Source organism: Taudactylus pleione, unplaced genomic scaffold, assembly GCF_031769625.1.
Source record: "Taudactylus pleione unplaced genomic scaffold, aTauple2 ptg000244l, whole genome shotgun sequence".
Taxonomy (NCBI): Eukaryota; Metazoa; Chordata; class Amphibia; order Anura; family Myobatrachidae; genus Taudactylus; species Taudactylus pleione.
In genome coordinates, this window is record NW_028284646.1 from 8343758 (window position 1) to 8365409 (window position 21652).

At 40.8% G+C, this 21652-nt stretch overlaps 1 protein-coding gene across 2 annotated transcripts in view; it reads right to left on the reverse strand.

Moving 5' to 3' along the window:
* MYOM2 (myomesin 2) overlaps window positions 1-21652 on the reverse strand; it is a 184744-nt gene that overhangs the window by 97759 nt on the left and 65333 nt on the right. For both annotated transcript variants that reach the window (XM_088479697.1, XM_088479696.1), the window contains 2 exons: window positions 10752-10805; window positions 9287-9414 (listed from right to left, as the gene is read on the reverse strand). In XM_088479697.1, the coding sequence (XP_088335823.1) occupies window positions 9287-9414; window positions 10752-10805 (182 nt within the window). The remainder of the gene's footprint in view (window positions 1-9286; window positions 9415-10751; window positions 10806-21652) is intronic.

The window sequence follows — 21652 nt, forward strand, 5'->3', positions numbered from 1 at the left end:
ACTCTTTGTGTCAGCTAACATCTGACACAGACACAGCCCCAGTACTTATCTCCAGTAACATGAGTCTAGGCTGCCTCTCACTCATAGAATGCAGCTCCCTGCCCAGGCCAGCTCCTCATCTCGTCTGGTAGGCAGAGCTTCTTTGAGCCTTGTTGAGAGGAAAAGGATGGGGAGGAGATAGCTTCAGATGGGATTCGGAGCCAGGATGGCTGCACAGTAATATTACAGAACACGTCTGACATGTCAGTGCTACTGCTGTGGCCAGCCCATTTACCAGGGGGAATGTAGCTGCTGTGGATGATAGGATCCACAGTCACCACCAGCATTATGTAAATGAAGAAAGTCTCTTTAGCAGACATCCTTCATTAAAGTGTTAAGCTGCATACACACGTAAAGATTTTCTGCCCAACCACCTAACTAGTTGATTGGTTGGGATGAAAATCTGGTAACGTATGGTAGTAACTGATGATCAGCAATTTGCTCCTAAATGCCAGAAAATAGATGAAAATGGTCATTAGACAAGTTTGTTAAATGTTTGATCTAAACAATTTGTTTAAACAACAGTTTTTGTCCATTTTCCAGAATTTGGGAGCAAATTGCTGATTGTCATTTGCTTTCATATCTTACCAGATTTTCATTCCAACCAATCAAATAGTTGGATGGTCAGACAGAAAATCTTTACATGTGTATGCACCTTAAGACTGACTAAGCAGTGCCCTCTAGGGGTTGGTGCCCTAGGAAGCTGCCAAGAGCTGCCTAATGGCAGTGCCCACCCTGGTTACATTGTTTACCTAAAGCCTGTCCCCATGAAGATACAATATTGTATGCATTATATATATTTATTTATTATATTTAATAATTAGTTACAGTGGTGGATTTTACCTAGGGCCTGGATAGTTTTGTGTGCATGCTTAGCTAGCCCGGACAACCACCCACCAGTCCAGAGGTAGAAGTTACCACTGGCAGCAACATATTGTGACACATTCTCACACATAGGGCTCTATTTATTAACATTATTTTTACTAAAATAAAGTGAAAAAGGGTGTTTTCACACCCTTTTCACATTATTTTAGTTTCACCTGTAGTTATTACAGAGCAATTGGAGTAGAATTAGTAAAATTCTACTCCAACCCCTAGTATCACTTATTTTTAGTAAAGCAGATCGCATTTCCCATAATTGTAATGGGAAATGTGATCCGACCAGAGTTACTAAAAATAAATTGTAAAAAAATACCGGGGGAAGCCCTGTGATAAAAACGCCACCTGGAGGTGGCGTTATCCAGGGTCTCCCCCAGTTACCGGGCTCCCACTCTGCTCTAACGGGGAGAGCAGAGGCAGGAGCCAGTAACAGTAATCAGCTATGTGGTCTAAACAGACCGCAAGCTGATTGCTGTAAAAAAAAGAAAAAAAAATTTAAACTTTTTTTTTTACTTACCTGAATCCAGGGACCGGTGATCGGGCCTCTAGTGATGGCTCCTCTCCGGTCAGCTGGTCTCCCATAGTGCACTGCGGCCCGGTCATCAGGTGATCGGGTCCCAGTGCAGTATGGGAGATCACCTGATCGGGAAGCCCGGAGAAGATCACTGGAGGCCAGGAGGATGCAGGTAAGTGTAATGAAGTGAGGGGGGGGTCGCGGAAGTCCACGATCACAGGGGGCGGGGATTAGCATCGGTGGGGGGTAGCAGCGACGGTGGGTCGGCACATGCGCGGGCTCTTAGTCGCTGTACTTTTTCCGAAAATACAGCGACTAGAGTGCTGTTGGGATCCGCAGGGACAGAGCTTTATCACAAGCTCTGTCCCTGCAAGGGATTTATAGTAAATCCCTGTGATATTGCCTGAATTCGCAATGCGAATTCACTCGGTAATATCACACTACAATCCGCATTCAATATGCGGATTGTAGTAAATAGAGCCCATTGTCTCTCAGTCTTGTCATTTTTTTCTTCCAAAACAAGTTTTATAAGACATTTTATTTACACGTGGCCAGCAACTCTTGCAGACTTACAGTAGCTTGGCAGCTGATTACTTATTCTGATATACAGTCACACAGGTGTTGTGATTCTTCTAAATAGCTTTTTTGTGTTCCTACTCTTGCCCATAACAACTTAAATGCTTTCTAAACTGCCAGGGAAGGGATTTTCTCAGCCAACATGATCAGCCATGAAGGTTTAAATTTGCTTTTGACTTCTTTGTTTAATTTTATCATTGGATAGAGGAGATTTGTTACATTTATGTACATCAACCATTGTTTCAATAGAGACCTAATAAAAAAACAAACACAGTTTTAGGAGTGCAGGTATGGTGTACTATACAAATTGACTTGAGGCATTATGCCAAACACTCTGGTTATATATTAATAAACTTAAAAAGTGGAAATGAGCTATTATTATCTGTATTCCATCTAGGAACTGAAACTACAAAAGAAGATGTCTAAATAGTTGCTATAGATTACAGAACATTTTTATATTTTTTTATAAATATATATTATATATAATATATATAGTATATTATTATTTGGGCTCATCTCGATCGCTGCCATTATTGCGCCCACTGGTTTTGCTTTTTAAACTATTGCGGATAAAAAAAACTGCACAGACTTGCTGAGATCTCGCCGATGCCTGAATCTTATAGGCTATTACATTTCCTATAGATTGTAAGCTTGCGACCAGGGCCCTATTACCTCTATGTCTGTCTGCCATTACCCAGTCTTATTTTATTACTAAGAAACCAGCTCTTAATTACAATAAATAAATATTGTAATTACTCACTGAGAAACCGATGTATAAAAATAGTAATTCATATTTATTACAATAGAATGAAACTATTTCATAATAGCAAAAAAAGGAGCTCAATCCAAGGAGAGACATCTTTGCTTCCACAGTTCCAAGAGTGAGGGGTTGTTGTTTGGTGCACAGGAAGTGGCGGCAGCAGCAGGGTCCCAGTGACAACCTCAGGCAGCATGACATGTACCGTGGCAGTATCCAGGTCTATACAATATACATACACTTTACATAAGGGTCCAGTGTGTCAGAGACATACTCTGTAACACAGTGAGTGTCAGCCAATCCACCTGGTCATAGAATATTATTGAACAGGTGAGTGCTCAATGGTGTTCTGCATATGACATAGAGAGTCAACTGGGGGGGAGGTAGCATTGGGACACATGACAAAATAATATTATTATTAAAATGATCTTTACTCTGCCAAGGATAAGGTATTAATGAAGGTGACCAATAGACAATAATGTATTTTTGTTTGCTATCATGTTTAAGGGGTCTATTCATTATGATAATTATTGGGGACTGAACGGACCCCAATAATTAACATACTAACTCGCCGCGATCTCCGGAGCAATTCATCATTGCTTCGGCCCAGAGACAGCTGATCCGAAAATCAGCTCTCTCTGCGAGCGGCTTCACTGCTCCTTGTTGCACACAAGAGCCCCAATGTCCGGCGAAAGGAGCCGGACAGGGACAGAGGGATCTGAATGGATATCTCTTTGCAACCCAGGACTCCATCTATAGACGCAGTGGTCGGCCAAGGAAACTTAGTGCATCAGATGAAAGACACATCATGCTTACTTCCCTTCAAAATCAGAAGATGTCCAGCAGTGCCATCAGCTCAGAACTGTCAGAAACCAGTGGGACCCAGATACACCCATCTACTATTCGGAGAAGTCTGGCCAGAAGTGGTCTTCATGAAAGAATTGTGTCCAAAAAGCTATACCCTTGATTTGAAAACAAGGCCAAGCGACTCAACTATGTTTGAAAACATAGGAACTGCAGAAAAATGGCAGCAGGTGCTCTGGACTGATGAGTCAAAATTTTAAATATTTGGCTGTAACAGAAGGCAGTTTGTTTGCCGAAGGGCTGACGAGTGGTACAATTGCAGGCAACAGTGAAGCATGGTGAAGGTTCCTTGCAAGTTTGGGGCTGCATTTCAGCAAATGGAGTTGGGGATATGGTTAGGATTAATGGTGTCCTCAATGCTAAGAAATAGTGGCAGGTACTTATCCATCATGCAATACCATCAGGAAGGCGTCTGGCTCCAAATTTATTCTGCAGCAGGACAACAACCCCAAGCATACAGCTAATGTCATTAAGAACTATCTTTAGCATGTAGAAGAACAATGAGTCCTGTAAGTGATTATATGACCCCCACAGAGCCCTGATCTCAACATCATCGAGTCTGTCTGGGGTTACATGAAGAGACAGAAGGATTTGAGCAAGCCTACATCCACAAAACATCTGTGGCTAGTTCTCCAAGATGTTTGGAACAACCTCCCTGCCAAGTTCCTTCAAAAACTGTGTGCAAGTGTACCTAGTAGAATTGATGCTGTTTTAAAGGCAAAGTGTGGTCACACCAAATATTGATTTGATTTAGATTTCTCTTCAGTTCGTTTACTTTGCATTTTGTTAATTGCTAAAAATAAACTATTAACATTTCTATTTTTGAAAGCATTCTTACTTTGCAGCATTTTTTCCACACCTGCCTAAAACTATTGCACAGTATTGTATGTCAGTTCCATTTAAACTACTGCAAAAAATAAGATTCTCACTGGATTAATAATGCTATAAACATTGCATATGGGGTGTTTCAATTTAATCAAATATTACATGGAAAATGTGACTGCATTTATTGATAACACATTTAAGACATTATCTTCTCTTATGTAGATGGCTCTTTATCACATTATATTGTCTACGGATAAGCAATGTAGCTTTCACATTTATAGCTAACACTGCCAAGCAACATTTCTAAGCTATTGTTGGGCATTTGTATGCCTGGCCTGCACCTTATACAGAAATACTGCTGTGTTTTGAATTGGATGTATTTTGAGATATGTGTGGCTACAATTTTGCCAACACCTGTTTACATGTATGTGTTTTATGTAAAGTTGGGAGAAAACAGCTGTCAGCGGAGGATTCAATGCCATCGGCTTTCTATGAATTCTCTATAATGTTATTATGTGTAGACAATACAAAAATTGTATTTGTGTTGCTATTTTTCAACATCAAGTTTTATATGGTTAAAAAAACTCAGAACAATGATGACTGAATAATAGGATGCAGATACTATTTGGATGAAATGATGGAAATCGTTTCTTCACGTTTTCCCTGAAGCAATCTATTTATGACACAGACTAAAGCATCAAGTAACAAACCTTGAATGATAATAATACCATTCTTAGGGAAATGGTACATAATGACACTCTTTGTCTCAGGAAGCTGCACATATCACCAGGATCCAGCCTGCATCATTTACTACAGATAAAATGCACACTACAGGAGTTCAGATATCTTTTTTGATTGGCTTGATTAGCTACCAAACAAAACAAAGCAATGTCACTTTACTACATTATGGTAAGTGCTCAAAAACAATTTTACATTGGCCTGATATATGTTATCCTGTATTACTTGTCAAAATAGAGATCTGTTAATCACTGACAAGTGTAAGAATGGTGTTAGCTAACAGAGGGCCTGATTCAGTAAGGATCGCTATTGCGATCACAATAGCGATTACGCACGCAATCTCACTGAGTAGATATGCTAATGATTGCAATCGCAATGCCATACACAGCCTAACATAAGGACGCCCAGTCGGGAAGCCGGCTGACATCATACCGACAGCCGGCTTCCCGACTGTCATATCCCGGCGAGGGTGATATGACCAGCGTCTAGATGCAGATGCCGGTCATTTTACCGATGCCAGGAGACCGGCACCTGGCATCCCGATAGAAGTGATGCCGGGTGCTGCTGCGGACAGCCGCGGAGGGGGAGGGTTAGGTTTAGGGCTCCCGGGGGGGACTTAGGGTTAGTTCATACTTACCTGGGGATGATCAGTATTTTCAGCTGTGTCGGCCTGCCGCTGTCGGGATTTGAACCGCCGGACACAAATTCGTATGTATTCCCTTTAAACTTACACACATCCATAATACTTAGCAAGACTGCGAACCCATCAGTAACATCAAGTACCATCGGAGCCTCACGCACACTTGCACAAGGTCTGACCTTACTCAGAATTTGGTGACCTCAGCACACGCAGTGAATGCCCAAGCTGCGTATGGCATCACAGTGGATTATTTATGCCCCTGCAACGGCGTTCAAACACACTGTTACGCCTGCATTTCACCCACCACCCCCTTCACCACCCCCAAACAGTACTTTCTGTCAATCACTCTGTGATGGGTCTGAGTAGTCACTGCGATCACAGTCCCGTTCACAGTGTACACTGTGGTGCATGCACAGAACGTAACAATCAGCCGATTGCGTGAGTAATCGCAGTTGCAATCAGTAATGAATCAGACCAGAGACAAGATCCAAAAAGGTTTTTGAGCTTGTTAAATAGCCTCTTAACACAGTACACATAGAATAATAATTACAAAAAAGCCTGGAATATAGAAAACAGGACTGTATCAAGCAGTGAAAAGCATGGAGAAGTGGACCAGTGGAGAAGTTGCCCATAGCAACCAATCAACTCCTACCTATTATTTTGTAGACTGTACATGATAAATGTTACTTCTTAGCTGATTGGTTGCTATGGGCAACTTCTCCACTGGTAAACTTCTACACACTTTTCAATGCTTGATACATAACCCCCTGAGCCTTCTCCCTGCAGCGTCCTCTGCCACTTCTTGTCTTCAGTGGAAATTGTGATGGGCGTTCCCATCTGTCAGTATATATCTGACAGCTGTCACCGGGGTAATGAATTGTCTCCACTGTTCATTAATTTGCACAGTGACAGCTATCAAATACACACAAACAGAAGGTGATGTGTAGAGGGTGCTGCAGGGGGAAAACTTGTCCCGGTATTATGGCGAAAGATGGACTACTCAGAGGATGCTGTAGGGAGAAGACTCATTCCAAGACACTTAATAACTCTGGCAGCTTCTGGTTTAGTATATGAAAACCTCCAGTCCCTTACACTACATTTTCACTGACAGCTGCAACTGTTTTGTCTTGTCCTGGAGGCTTAATGTTGGAGCCCAATATTTGGTTTGTTAAGCTGTCACACCAGATGGCGATCTTGTCATTCCACAGCTTTACATGCAAATTATAAATGAACTTTCCCTCCCACTAACTATGACTTTTTTGTGTTAAGTTCAAGATCAATCACTAATAGAAAAATAAATTGGTGTAGTTTATGACTGTATGGTGAATCATAAAATAGCACATCTATTTTTACATTGTGTACTCTTTTCTGTTCAGCACACCTTTTTTGTAGGTATGTTTAATAACTTAGGGCCTGATTTCCGATGTTCGGGAATATGTGCAGGCGCGCTGTGCAGTATGGGTCCTGTGTGATAGCACGCAGAGTGGTAACAGACTGTCAGTGATTGACAGTCTGCTACCGTTTGTGGGTGGGAGGGGGCAGCGATGGCCTGTTTCCTGAACCGAGGCGTGTCACTGCCGTTGGGGGGGAGGGAAGAGGCCAGTATCTCCGTCGTCTGATGGAGATTTCCTGGCCTCTTTGTTGTATCTGTGGCGGCCGGCTTGCATGACCCCATGGGTCACTTAGCCGGCTGATGTTACCACAGATTATCCGATGCTGTGTCTTTGGACGCAGCTCGGATGCGTAATGCATGCAGGAGGCATGATGCCTCCTGATGCATTACCATAAATGCAAAGCAGCTTGCGTGCCACTTTGCAATTCCGCTTTGTGCTGAATTAGGCCCTTCATACACCTACAGTAGGTGCACAAATGTTTTGCAACTCTTAGCACCTATTCAGAGTTTGGGTTTCATTCTGTGGGAGGGGAATACTTACTTGTAGTGATTAACAACTTTAACAATTCAAAGTTATCTTGATTCTATTTAACGACAAGCTAATTTAACCTTGATTGAGCTATTATGTAAGTTGTGTAAAAGGGGTGAGCCATCCATTACATAGAGAATACATGATGAAGAACTTGGTGTCACCAGTTCTAAGGGTTATTACAGGTCGACAACCTGTTGATATTAGCGGCCTAGGCAAGATTGCTATCAACAGTATTTTTTTGAAGAGGCCTACTGTACATGGCTTGCTTAGCCACTATTTAAAGTAGAGATGAGCGGGTTCGGATTAGTTCGGATTTCCACGCCAACTTTGGATTTTTCCCGGAAAAAAACGGGACTCAGAAAGAGGCAAAACGTAATTTTTCATGGACAAACATCATCATGATGTTTGTCCATGAAAGATGACATTTTGCCTTTTTCTGAGTCCCGTTTTTTGCTGGGAAAAATCCGAACTCGGCGTGGAAATCCGAACTAATCTGAACTCGCTCATCTCTAATTTAAAGTGATATGAATCCTGTGACCTAAGTAGTTTTCAGGGGTGTGGTATAAAAGATTAAGGGGTCGATTTGTCAAGCAGTGAAAAGCGTGGAGAAGTGGACCAGTGGAGAAGTTGCCCATAGCAACCAATCAGCTCCAACTTATTATTTTATAGACTGTACTTGATAAATGCTACTTCAAAGCTGATTGGTTGCTATGGGCAACTTCTCCACTGGTTCACTCCTCCACACTTTTCACTGCTTGATAAATAAACCCCTAAATAGGATAAAAAGGATAATAATAAGAAGAAGAAGAAGAAGAAGAAGAAGAAGAAGAAGAAGAAGAAGACAAAAAGGTTGACTGTCAATAGATTGACACCAAATGGTCGACATGCAATATGTCGATATTGCAAAAGGTTGACTTGGTTAAAAGGTCGACAGGCTCAAAGGTCGACACAAATGGTTGACACAAAAAAAGGTCAACACATTTATTTTTATAAGTTAACTCTAATTACAACCCTAATCACTCCCCTTGTGCCTAACCCTTTCCCTGGTGCCAAACCCTAACCTTCCCCCTAGTGCCTATACCGAACCCTAGCCTAACTCTAACCCTCCCCCTCATGCCTAACCCTAACCATTCGCTCCGGCAGCCTAAGCCTAACCCTCCCCCAAGTGCCTAACTCTAACCCTTATGTTAAAAAAGCCATAAAACACATGTCAACCATTTTTGTGTTGACCATATGAACCTGTCGACTTTATAACCCTGTCAAACTGTTGACCTTTTTGTCAGTCAAACTTTTGTACCCGTCAACCTTTTTTTCCTGTCGACCTATTGCATGTTGACCATATAGTGTCTACATTTTTATTGTCAATCTTCTATCCGGATACTAGTTTTCAAATGGCACACAACAGTAATTGCACTGCTGGGATATTGGTTTTACAGACATGATATCACACAAATTGTTCCTTGATCTTTCTCAAGAGGGTTTTAGAAACAATAACCAATTGTTAAACACATTGCCCATTTATACTTTACCTTCTCAATATAATACACTAGTGGATCTCTGCCACGGGGCACAGGTGGATCCCAGCTGAGAACAACATATGTTTTGCTTGTGTCTAAAGCCTGGACATTGGTGGGAGGCCCAGGGATTTTGACATCACCTAAATAAAAGCCACAGTTAGTAAAAGAACAAAGCAATTATATTTGAACAGCATTTTTTTCAATGTATTCTTTTAAATAGCCATAAATAATTTTAGCACATAACAAAAGTATTCAATATACTGATTATATTGTATTAGCAAATGTGGTGTATACAGGTGAATGGTTAAAACGTAATGGAATTTATAAATGATTTAAGTAGCTTGGGCATCCCCGTCAATTGTCACTTGGGATGTAGGATAGAGCAGCTGGCCACTATTTTAATCACATATCAAGTTAAAATTTGACTTTACACAAATCTTTTTAGCAGGACAGACATATAATAGAGATATGAAGGTACAGAAAGATTGTAAGCAAATTGGGAAAGACACTTATGGCATTACTATTACTATCTTACAGTATATATCTCTCTATGGCAAAACCTTGCTTAAGGATCTATTTCTTAAATAGCTGTTTGCACATGATTTAAGTAATTGTTATTTAACAAAAGCTGAATGCAGGGGAATTCAAAATGAATTCATTATTGATGCTGTGGTGTGATTACTATGTTTCCATATCATATGTTAAGATGTGGTGAAGTGTTTCATTATTATACACTGCCCAATGTTACAGCATAACAGATGACCCTTCAGGATAAGGAGCATTGGGAATATGAAATACATGAATACAGAATTAGGCAGATGTACTAAACACACTGTAATAACATTAAATACATAGACAAAAACACACATCCACTGCTCCTGTACATTGCCTTAGATCCTGAATTTCTATAGAAATGCATTCATTTTAGTTATTCACTTGAAATGTTGCAGTTATCTATTAAATATTAGTACAGAATTATTCACAAACATATGCAGAGCTTATACCCCTGATGTTACATTATGTTATACAAAACAATACAGAGCACTCTGTAAAGAGTAATGGTGCATACACACGTAAAGATTTTCTGTCCAACCATCCAACTAGTTGATTGGTTGGAATGAAAATCTGGTAAGGTATGAAAGCAAGTGACAATCAGCAATTTGCTCCCAAACGCTGGAAAATGGACAAAACTGTTGTTTGAACAAATTGTTTAGATCAAACATTTAACAAACTTGTCTGACCGACCATTTTCATCTGTTTTTTGGGATTTAGGAGCAAAATGCTGATCATCAGTTACTCCCATACGTTACCAGATTTTCATTCCAACCAATCAACTAGTTGGATGGTTGGACAGAAAATCTTTACGTGTGTATGCAGCTTAAGAGGTTGCAGAACTTATCAAACCATTGAGGATGTTGATAACCTGGAGAGCCCAGTATCACTAGTTGCAGAAATGTATATACAGTAAGTGAAATACCTTCCAAGTCATCCTGACAAATAACAATTTCTTTTCCTCCATCCAGGTGGATAGCTGTCAAGACAAAATATGTTTTATGTAGTGTGGCACAATGGTGAATTCTTTCATTATTTTTTCCAATAAATTGTTTCTTTTTTTAATGGGTGGTTAATAAATGTGGTCTGTGCTTTAAAATATTTCCTTACTTATTTAATGTGATTGGCTGTGATATTCATAAAGGGATGAAAACAGTGGATCATTTCTGGAAAAAATGGCTGAACATAACTTGATGGCAGCTATAGAATGTGTGACATGATCTGCACCCAATCTCATGCTAAGCTTCCAGTCTTTATGATGTACGATGAACAGTTTGATGTTTTAATTGCAATACCAGGAAAAAACAAGAAGTTTAGTCAGCTGCTACAGAGTTCTACTATACAATGTTATAATGTAACCTTGTCCCACCCTATAATAAACTGAGACATTTGAGTATATTTACTAAAAGTGTTGTGTCCCTGGGGCAAAATCACACATTTACTAACAGAAAAATGTTTAATTTATTTTTAAGCATTAGTAAATGTGTGATATAGCCCCAGAACACAACATCGATGTTGATAGATTTTAAATGATTAAAATCAACCTTTAGTAAATATACCCCATGAGTCAGATGATGAATCTCTGGTAGCTGCTAAAGATAAGGCATTAGCCATTAACAGAAGCTAAGCAATGATGGTCATCTGAGCATGGGTAATGTTTAGCTAACAGCAGCTGGAGGTCTACGCTGAAGTGTTGTACATCAGACTCTATACCTTAGGAATCGTTACAGTTCCTGACATGGAACTTTCAAAATTTTCCAGTATGCTGTACTATTATATTTCTTTCTCCTGCTGTCATGTTTTCCTTTCATTGACAGTTACTGTTAGTCATATTAAACAGGATTAGCACTTAGAAGTCCTGGCACCTGCACATTCTGTACTATTGGCAAGCTCTCATGTTACCACCCTGGCTAATCATGATGAATGCACCACTCATTAATTTCCTTATTTTCATACCCCTGTGATTTCTCACCAAAATGTAAACATCAAGGACCAGGAGGCAGAGGTTATCGTTTTCTTAAAAGTGTTCTACCAAGATTGGAAGGGTTCCATGACAAGGTGATAACTTCCCACGGTCAGATCCCTGTTCTCTTACCTACAGTATTCTAGGACCAACTTCACTCAGCATATCATCCATACAAAGGTTACTACAGCTCTCTCGTCCTCTCCAACCCCCACACCACATTTTTTTACATCTTTCTCTGTCTTCTTATCCTAGTATGTATGTAACATTTACACAATGCAGAAGGTGAAGTGTGTCTCTTAATGTGAAAGGCCCGAATACACAAAAATAAATTATTGTTTTCAGTGAGTTGTAGCAACATCGGGCTTAAAAAGCTTTTATTCAGAAGGTGCATTACCATCAATATCAGTTGTTTAATATTCTAACCAATTTAGTATGCCCGACATAGCTGCCTTGCCTGAAACCTGGTGTAGAATGAAAATGCATGGTTCTGGTGTACTTACAATGATCTTTCCGATTATTTTATGTCTTCCATTATGTGTTGTCAGTTTCAGGCAGTCCCTATTCTGCCCAGTGTAATTCTATGTAGTGCACCTAAATGGCTGCTTCACCTGGACTCTGTAGGGGTAGGATGAATAATCCTGGAATTGATAAACCAAAATGGCTGTCACACCCTTTTGTAGTATGTCCATGCTCTCTGTATTTTGTGAAAAGCTAAACCTCTTTATTGTGTTGTTTCTGTACTGTTTTATGTTCATTCTGGGGTCTATTTACTAAGCAGTGTTAGGAGACAGGGTGAAAAGTGATAAGGTGCCAGCCAATGAGCTCCCAACTGTCATCTCAAAGGTTGTGTTTGAATAATGACAGTTGGAAGCTGATTGGCTGGCACCTTATCACTTTCTTATCACTTTTCACTCTGTCTCCTAACACTGCTTAGTAAATAGACCCAGACCCCTCTATCTGTTACGTGCCTTGAATCCTTATTGAATTATTATTATTATTATTATTATTATTAATAATAATTAGGGGTGAGCGGGTTCGGATTTCTGAAATCCGAACCCCCCCGAGCCCCCCCGATCCGAGTCCGATCCGAGTCAGGCTCGACTTTTCCCGCCTGACTCGGATTCTGAAATCGAGGCAAAACGTCATCTTCCCGCCTTCCGAGTCTCGCGGGTTTTGGATCCTATATAAGGTACCCACGTCGGCGCCATTATCTCACTCGGCTGTGGACAGTGAAGAGGGAGGGTGGGAGTTAGGGCTGTGTAGTGTAGTGTAGTGTAGTGCTGCTGTTGTCCACTACTTCAAAGTCCATAGGGGCTGGCTGTGTTGTGCTGTGCTGCTGTTGTTAATAGGGGCTGTGTCCACTACTTCAAAGTCCATAGGGGCTGGCTGGACTGTGTTGTGCAGTCAGTTCTCCATAGGGGCTGTGTCCACTCCAAAGTCCTGTGCAGTGTCCCAGTCCTAAAGGAGTGCTGTAGTGTTGTCCAGGGGGTGCTCTGTCCATCAGGGGTGCTCCCCCCAAGTGCTAAAAAAATAATATATTTTCTGTGTTTGTGAATTGTCTGCGCAGTAGCCGCACGTGCATCAACAAAGTAGTGCCAAGCGTGCGCCTGTGTCATAAGTAAAGGGCCGGCTGGCTTGACCGTTAAGGGTGCTGTAACCCCCGAAAGTACACTCCAGTCCAAACCAAAAAAAAAATTATTTTCTGTGTTTGTGAATTGTGTGCGCAGTAGCCGCACGTGCATCAACAAAGTAGTGCCAAGCGTGCGCCTGTGTCATAAGTAAAGGGCCGGCTGGCTTGACCGTTAAGGGTGCTGTAACCCCCGAAAGTACACTCCAGTCCAAACCAAAAAAAAAATTATTTTCTGTGTTTGTGAATTGTGTGCGCAGTAGCCGCACGTGCATCAACAAAGTAGTGCCAAGCGTGCGCCTGTGTCATAAGTAAAGGGCCGGCTGGCTTGACCGTTAAGGGTGCTGTAACCCCCGAAAGTACACTCCAGTCCAAACCAAAAAAAAAATAATTTTCTGTGTTTGTGAATTGTGTGCGCAGTAGCCGCACGTGCATCAACAAAGTAGTGCCAAGCGTGCGCCTGTGTCATAAGTAAAGGGCCGGCTGGCTTGACCGTTAAGGGTGCTGTAACCCCCGAAAGTACACTCCAGTCCAAACCTAAAAAAAAATTATTTTCTGTGTTTGTGAATTGTGTGCGCAGTAGCCGCACGTGCATCAACAAAGTAGTGCCAAGCGTGCGCCTGTGTCATAAGTAAAGGGCCGGCTGGCTTGACCGTTAAAGGGTGCTGTAACCCCAGAAAGTACACTCCAGTCCAAACCAAAAAAAAATTATTTTCTGTGTTTGTGAATTGTGTGCGCAGTAGCCGCACGTGCATCAACAAAGTAGTGCCAAGCGTGCGCCTGTGTCATAAGTAAAGGGCCGGCTGGCTTGACCGTTAAAGGGTGCTGTAACCCCCGAAAGTACACTCCAGTCCAAACCAAAAAAAAATTATTTTCTGTGTTTGTGAATTGTGTGCGCAGTAGCCGCACGTGCATCAACAAAGTAGTGCCAAGCGTGCACCTGTGTCATAAGTAAAGGGCCGGCAGGCTTGACCGTTAAGGGTGCTGTAACCCCCGAAAGTACACTCCAGTCCAAACCAAAAAAAAAATTATTTTCTGTGTTTGTGAATTGTGTGCGCAGTAGCCGCACGTGCATCAACAAAGTAGTGCCAAGCGTGCGCCTGTGTCATAAGTAAAGGGCCGGCTGGCTTGACCGTTAAGGGTGCTGTAACCCCCGAAAGTACACTCCAGTCCAAACCTAAAAAAAAATTATTTTCTGTGTTTGTGAATTGTGTGCGCAGTAGCCGCACGTGCATCAACAAAGTAGTGCCAAGCGTGCGCCTGTGTCATAAGTAAAGGGCCGGCTGGCTTGACCGTTAAAGGGTGCTGTAACCCCCGAAAGTACACTCCAGTCCAAACCAAAAAAAAATTATTTTCTGTGTTTGTGAATTGTGTGCGCAGTAGCCGCACGTGCATCAACAAAGTAGTGCCAAGCGTGCGCCTGTGTCATAAGTAAAGGGCCGGCTGGCTTGACCGTTAAGGGTGCTGTAACCCCCGAAAGTACACTCCAGTCCAAACCTAAAAAAAAATTATTTTCTGTGTTTGTGAATTGTGTGCGCAGTAGCCGCACGTGCATCAACAAAGTAGTGCCAAGCGTGCGCCTGTGTCATAAGTAAAGGGCCGGCTGGCTTGACCGTTAAGGGTGCTGTAACCCCCGAAAGTACACTCCAGTCCAAACCTAAAAAAAAATTATTTCTGTGTTTGTGAATTGTGTGCGCAGTAGCCGCATGTGCATCAACAAAGTAGTGCCAAGCGTGCACCTGTGTCATAAGTAAAGGGCCGGCTGGCTTGACCGTTAAGGGTGCTGTAACCCCCGAAAGTACACTCCAGTCCAAACCAAAAAAAAAATTATTTTCTGTGTTTGTGAATTGTGTGCACTGTGGCTGCACGTGCATCAACAAAGGAGCAGCGCCAAGCGTGCGCCTGTGTCCCATAAGTAAAGAGCCGGCTGGCTCATTTCTTAAAGGGTGGTGTAACCCACAAAGTGCACTACTCTCCAGCAAAAATAAAATAATATTTTCTGTGTTTGTGTGCGCTTTAGCCGCACGTATATATATCAATATAACATAAATGGAGGACCAAACTTTCTCCGATAAAAATAAAATAGGGAAGGATCAAGAACCTCTTCCTCCTAGTGCTGTTGCTGCTGCTGGGAGTTGTTCATCATCCCAGAGAGGAAGTAGGAACATCACTACTTTTACTAAACAATTGACCCTCCAACAGTCCCTAGCGATGAGGATGAAGTACGACAGCAGTCATCCTGAAGCAAAACGTATAACTGAGGCCTTGACTGCTATGTTGGTGTTAGACGTGCGTCCGGTATCCGACATTAGTGCAGTGGGATTTAGACAATTGATGGAGGTAGTGTGTCCTCGGTTCCAAATCCCGTCTAGATTCCACCTGCATCCTCAAAGCAGCAGCGACAAGCGTGCGTCTGTCTGTTAAAGGGTGGTGACACCCTCAAAGTGTTCTACACAAACAATTAAAATATTGTTCTTTTTTTTTCGGTCTTTGTGAAATGTGTGGGCTGTAGCCTCACCTGCATCCTTAAAGCAGCAGCGACAAGCGTGCGTCTGTCTGTTAAAGGGTGGTGTAACTCTCAAAGTGTTCCAAAAAATAAAAAACTATTTTTTTAATGTGTTTGTGACTTGTGTGCGATGTAGCCACACTTGCATCCTCAAAGCAGCAGCGACAAGCGTGCGTCTGTCTGTTAAAGGGTGGTGACACCCTCAAAGTGTGCTACAGAAACAATTAAAATATTGTTCTTTTTTTTTCTGTCTATGTGAATTGTGTGGGCTGTAGCTGCACCTGCATCCTTAAAGCAGCAGCGACAAGCGTGCGTCTGTCTGTTAAAGGGTGATGACACCTCAAAGTGTTCTACACAAACAATTAAAATATTGTTCTTTTTTTTTCGGTCTTTGTGAAATGTGTGGGCTGTAGCCGCACCTGCATCCTTAAAGCAGCAGCGACAAGCGTGCGTCTGTCTGTTAAAGGGTGGTGACACCTCAAAGTGTTCTACACAAACAATTAAAATATTCTTCTTCTTTTTTCTGTCTTTGTGAATTGTGTGGGCTGTAGCCGCACTTGCATCCTCAAAGCAGCAGCGACAAGCGTGCGTCTGTCTGTTAAAGGGTGGTGTAACCCTCAAAGTGTGCTCCACAAACAATAAAAATATTCTTTTTTTTTTTCTGTCTTTGTGAATTGTGTGGGCTGTAGCCGCACTTGAATCCTCAAAGCAGCAGCGACAAGCGTGCGTCTGTCTGTTAAAGGATTACATCGGTGACAGCATCCAAGTAGGCATGTCAGACAGTCCGTACCTGTACTGGCAGGAAAAAGAAGCAATTTGGAGGTCCCTGTACAAACTGGCTCTATTTTACCTGAGTTGCCCCCCCTCCAGTGTGTACTCTGAAAGAGTGTTTAGTGCAGCCGGGAACCTTGTCAGCGAAAGGCGTAGGAGGTTGCTTCCACAAAATGTGGAGAAGATGATGTTCATAAAATGAATTATCAACTCTTCCAGGGAGACCAGCCTCCAGAACGTACAGAGGGACCTGTGGTTCCAGCAGGGACGAATTAATACTCTGTGAGGATGAGGATGTACACACTGAAGAGGGTGAGGAATCGGTGGATGAGGAGGATGAGGATGACATCTTGCCTCCGTAGAGCCAGTTTGTGCAGGGACACATTAATTGCCAGCTTGTTTTGTGGGGGCCCAAACGAACCAATCATTTCAGCCACAGTTGTGTGGCAGACCCTGGCGCTGAAATGATTGATTTGTTAAAGTGTGCATGTCCTGTTTATACAACATAAGGGTGGGTGGGAGGGCCCAAGGACAATTCCATCTTGCACTTCTTTTTTTTCTTTGCATTATGTACAGTTTGGGGCCTAGTTTTTCTAACTGCCATCCTGTCTGCCACTGCAGTGTCACTCCTAGATGGGTCACGTGTTTGTGCCGCCCACTCGTGTCGCTTAGCATAGTCATCCAGCTACCTCGGTGCAACCTTTTGGACATGAAAACACTATTGTGAGGTGTGAGGTGTTCAGAATAGACTGGAAATGAGTGGAAATTAAGGTTATTGAGGTTAATAATAGCATAGGAGCAGAGAAACCAACAAATTCTGTGATTTTAGCTGTTTTTATGCTTTTTTTTAAAAAAATACAGATCCAAAACACAAAACCCAGAACCCAAAACACGGAAGGGTGGTTTTGGCAAAACCAATCCAGATCCAAAACACGAAGAAAGATCCAGATCCAAAACCAAAACACAAAACACGAAAAGTGGCCGGTGCACACCCCTAATAATAATAATAATAATATTTTTTTATCAAAAACAACTAAACTTGCTGTGACAGACTAATTAATAGATAATGAGTGCAAACATTGGGAAAGGTTTTTTTTACTCTCCCTAATTACAATAATAAAAGCCAGATCTATTTCTTTGATTCCATTCTGGAATGGTTGCAGACAATACAGGAGAAAAATACTATCTTAGAAGAGGAATGTAAATGGGCCTGTCGTGACTATGATTTCAATCAGGAGACATTGGGCCACATGAAACTCTGTATATTGATTAAATATACTGCATAATAATTTTTTTTACCAGCAGGGTGACCTGCATATGAATGTGTATGTGTAATGTCCAGTTGCTGGGGATAAATGCCAGTTCCCCAACTGGGATAAACTCTTGGGAGCCAATCTGACATTGGGAATTGCTTCAGAATTTTGTATCTCCCCAAAAACAGTAATGATTGCAGTCCTGTTAAATCTTCCTTTTCTTTATAAGAAATTTGCTTCAATATATATCTAATAAAAACTTATATGGGCAACATGGATGATATAATGCTTAGCATTACTGCTAACCGAGGGCTTAGGTTCAATTCCCACCATGGCATTAGCTGTGGGGAGTTTGTATATTCTCTACGTTTCCTCCGGGTAGTCTGGTTTCCTCCCACACCAAAAATATACAGGGAGGTTTAATTGCCATTGACAATATATATATATATATATATTTATACATATATATATATACACAAATATATATATATATATATATATATATAGTATATTATCTCTACTGTGTGCAGGGAATATAGGGCCCGATTCAGCCACGGATGCATACTATGGGCGATTATCGCCCATCTGCGCATGCTTATGTGGCAAAATACGCATGCGCAAACCAGTCACTGCATCCGGGAATCGTGCGCTCGTAGTACACAGACTGGGCGCTACTTTGAGTGACAGAATGTGCCGTTTGTGGGTGGTAACAGGAGAAAGTGCGTGTGAACGGGGGAGTGGTGCTGCGAACGCAGGTGTGTCTGGGTGTCAAAACGGAGTTTTCTGGGTGTGCATAATTAGCATGGAAGCGTCATTGCACACGTCACTTGGTTGTATGTCAGCCTGCAGTGATCGCAGTGCTTGCGGTGGGGTAGGGTGTACCTCAAGCACTGCGTTCAGCTCCGATGGTTCTCGATGGTTCTGATTAATCATACACTTCCTGGAGATGACGTATGTTAAGAAAGAAATGTGTGCGTCTTTTCTTCCTTCGCTCTCTAAGACATACAGGGCGTCCTTACACCAGACAGTGCGATTGTGGAATTTGCATACCCGGCCCATTTTGGCTGTGAGAGAGCGCAGCTTAGCGTCCGGGTCTGAATTGACCCCATAGATTGTAAGCTCCACTGAGGCAGGAACTGATGTGAATGGACATATTTTCTCTGTAAAGTGCTGTGGAATATGTGTGTGCTATATAAATAACTAGTAATAAATAAAAAGTGTGAAAAACCAATCTTCTGGAAACCAGATAATACTGTATATAGTATAAATTATCCCAACATCAATGAGTTATACATTAATCACAAGTGTGGATTCGCTAAGGATTGCAGCAAACCTTCAGCAACCACTATGTCGGTTTGCATATATATATATAAAAAAAAAAGTATCACTACCCAGAGAGGTCCCGCTAGGAAAATTTAGTCAAATGTAATTTATTAGCACACACAAGAGATCTCAAATACACATATAAAATATCTGCACTTAAAACCGAAAGTCTACAATGAAACAATAAAACAATGTAAAGGAAATAGATAAAAATTATAATAATAATAATAATAATAATAATAATAATAATAATACAAAGCTATAGACACAGGATTGTCAGTGAAGCCTTTACTGAGTGCACGGTACTGTGAAATCTTATGGCATTTACAGCCTTGTTTATTATACTGGCACACTGCACGATACAAAGTGAACTTAACACTTATTGCACCCCATGAAATTCAGCAGATAGAAGAACGCATAGTGACATTATTGATACTGTATGCTAGTGGGACCGGTTTGGACACTGACAGACACTCCTGCATTATCGATCTACTGCTGAGTCTATTCCACATTACATCGGGAATAACCTGGTGCTTGAATCTTGATGTTAGTATGATGCATTCTGTACAGCTGGCCATGCCAGGAAAATATATACCATATTAAGTTACCATTAGGATTATTTTTTCTAATACTGAGGACCTTAATACCAGCAATCTGGAATCCTCTGTGGAAAATAACCTGCAGATTTTTTTCATGGGTTTAATGGCAAACGAAGTCTTATTATAACAGCACTTCCCTATCTTTGTAGTATTATTATTATTATTATTATTATTATTATTATTATTATTATTACTATTATTATTACTATTATTATTATTATTATTATTATTATTATTATTATTATCTGTTTCTTTTACATTGTTTTATTGTTTCATTGTAGACTTTTGATTTTAAGTGCAGATATTTTATATGTGTATTTGAGATCTCTTGTGTGTGCTAATAAATTCTATGATAAGATTGACACATTTGATTCCATATGCCTTGTGGGACCTCTCTTGGTAGCACTAACTTTCTTTTTACTTTGGTAATAAATGAATAATGGTAATAAATAATATGGACAAATACGTACAGGAATGCAATACATAAAAGCACAAAAAATGACACGTTTTTCTCCTTTATACTGTGTGCACTAGATCTTCACTTGGTTTATGATATGTAATAAGAAAAAAATATGTATGATTAAATTAAGTCCCTGGATTAGCTTTTATTTTAACAAAACAAGAACAATGCACGTCTAAAGATATAGTCCTGTGATTTATTAATGCTAAGGTATAAAACTTTTTTATGCTTCTCTGTGGTGGAATATACAGTAGTCTGACATCTGTTTCTAGATTTTAGTCTTGCTGAGCTGCATGCAATATTTGCTTCATCTTTTCAAAGTAACTAGCAGAAAGCAGTACATTGATTAAATGCTTACTACATGAGAATATCAATACTTCTAAACACATGTATTGAAATTGAGAAGATAAAACATACTGAACATTTTAATATTATTACAATATTTTATTGGCCCCACATAGCAAATGTATTGTAACACTACCATAATATTATTTGTCTAAAGCTTCTCAAGAAAGAAGGGAAATTACAATTGCACAACCTTTATAGAACAGGGAGTGATACATATTTAAAAGCTCATAAATGAAAAAGAGGGCCAAGGGCATTTTATTATATGCAATCTTTTTCTGCAGCGCCAGGGTCTTGGTTACTGTACAAAAGCAAAAAATAGCCTTCTAAAGTCTAAGGGCTTAATATACATAATCATACAACGAAAAATTTATATATCGAATGACAAAGCCAAACAATAATCAACTGCACAATTCACCCTTGAAGTATGTTACCAAGAAGAGTTATGTCTATTGACAACATACATAACCTCAATTAACAACTACTAGAACATTGTTGGAGTTATTAGTATTACTTTTTTATTTGTTATGTGTCACAAGGTGTATACAGTGACATACAAGAGGTAAACATAAATATAAAGGAGAAATATAATGCAAAAAAGTGACCCATTGCATGAATACAAAGCGTAAATACAAATAATGCAGTGAAAGCACAAACAAGGATAATATAAAGGAAAAGGCAAGAACAACTCGGAGTAGCAGGGTAAAGCACAATGACCCTGTACCCATTGTATGGGTGAGCTGATAGAGTCAGAAGAGGAGAAGGAGACAAAAGACAAGGCACACTGGTGCTCAAGAGGATATATTCTACAAGGATCAGTTAAATAGTTACATGGTGATGTAGACAAAAGTGGGTAGGTATAGGGAGTGAGAGGTGTTAAGAGGAGGGCTGGTTGGCTTTAGTAAAAGGTGTATTTTTGGAGGGAATGCATTACAAAGGAGTCAGGTGCCAGAGTAGAGGTGGGTTGACAGTTGGA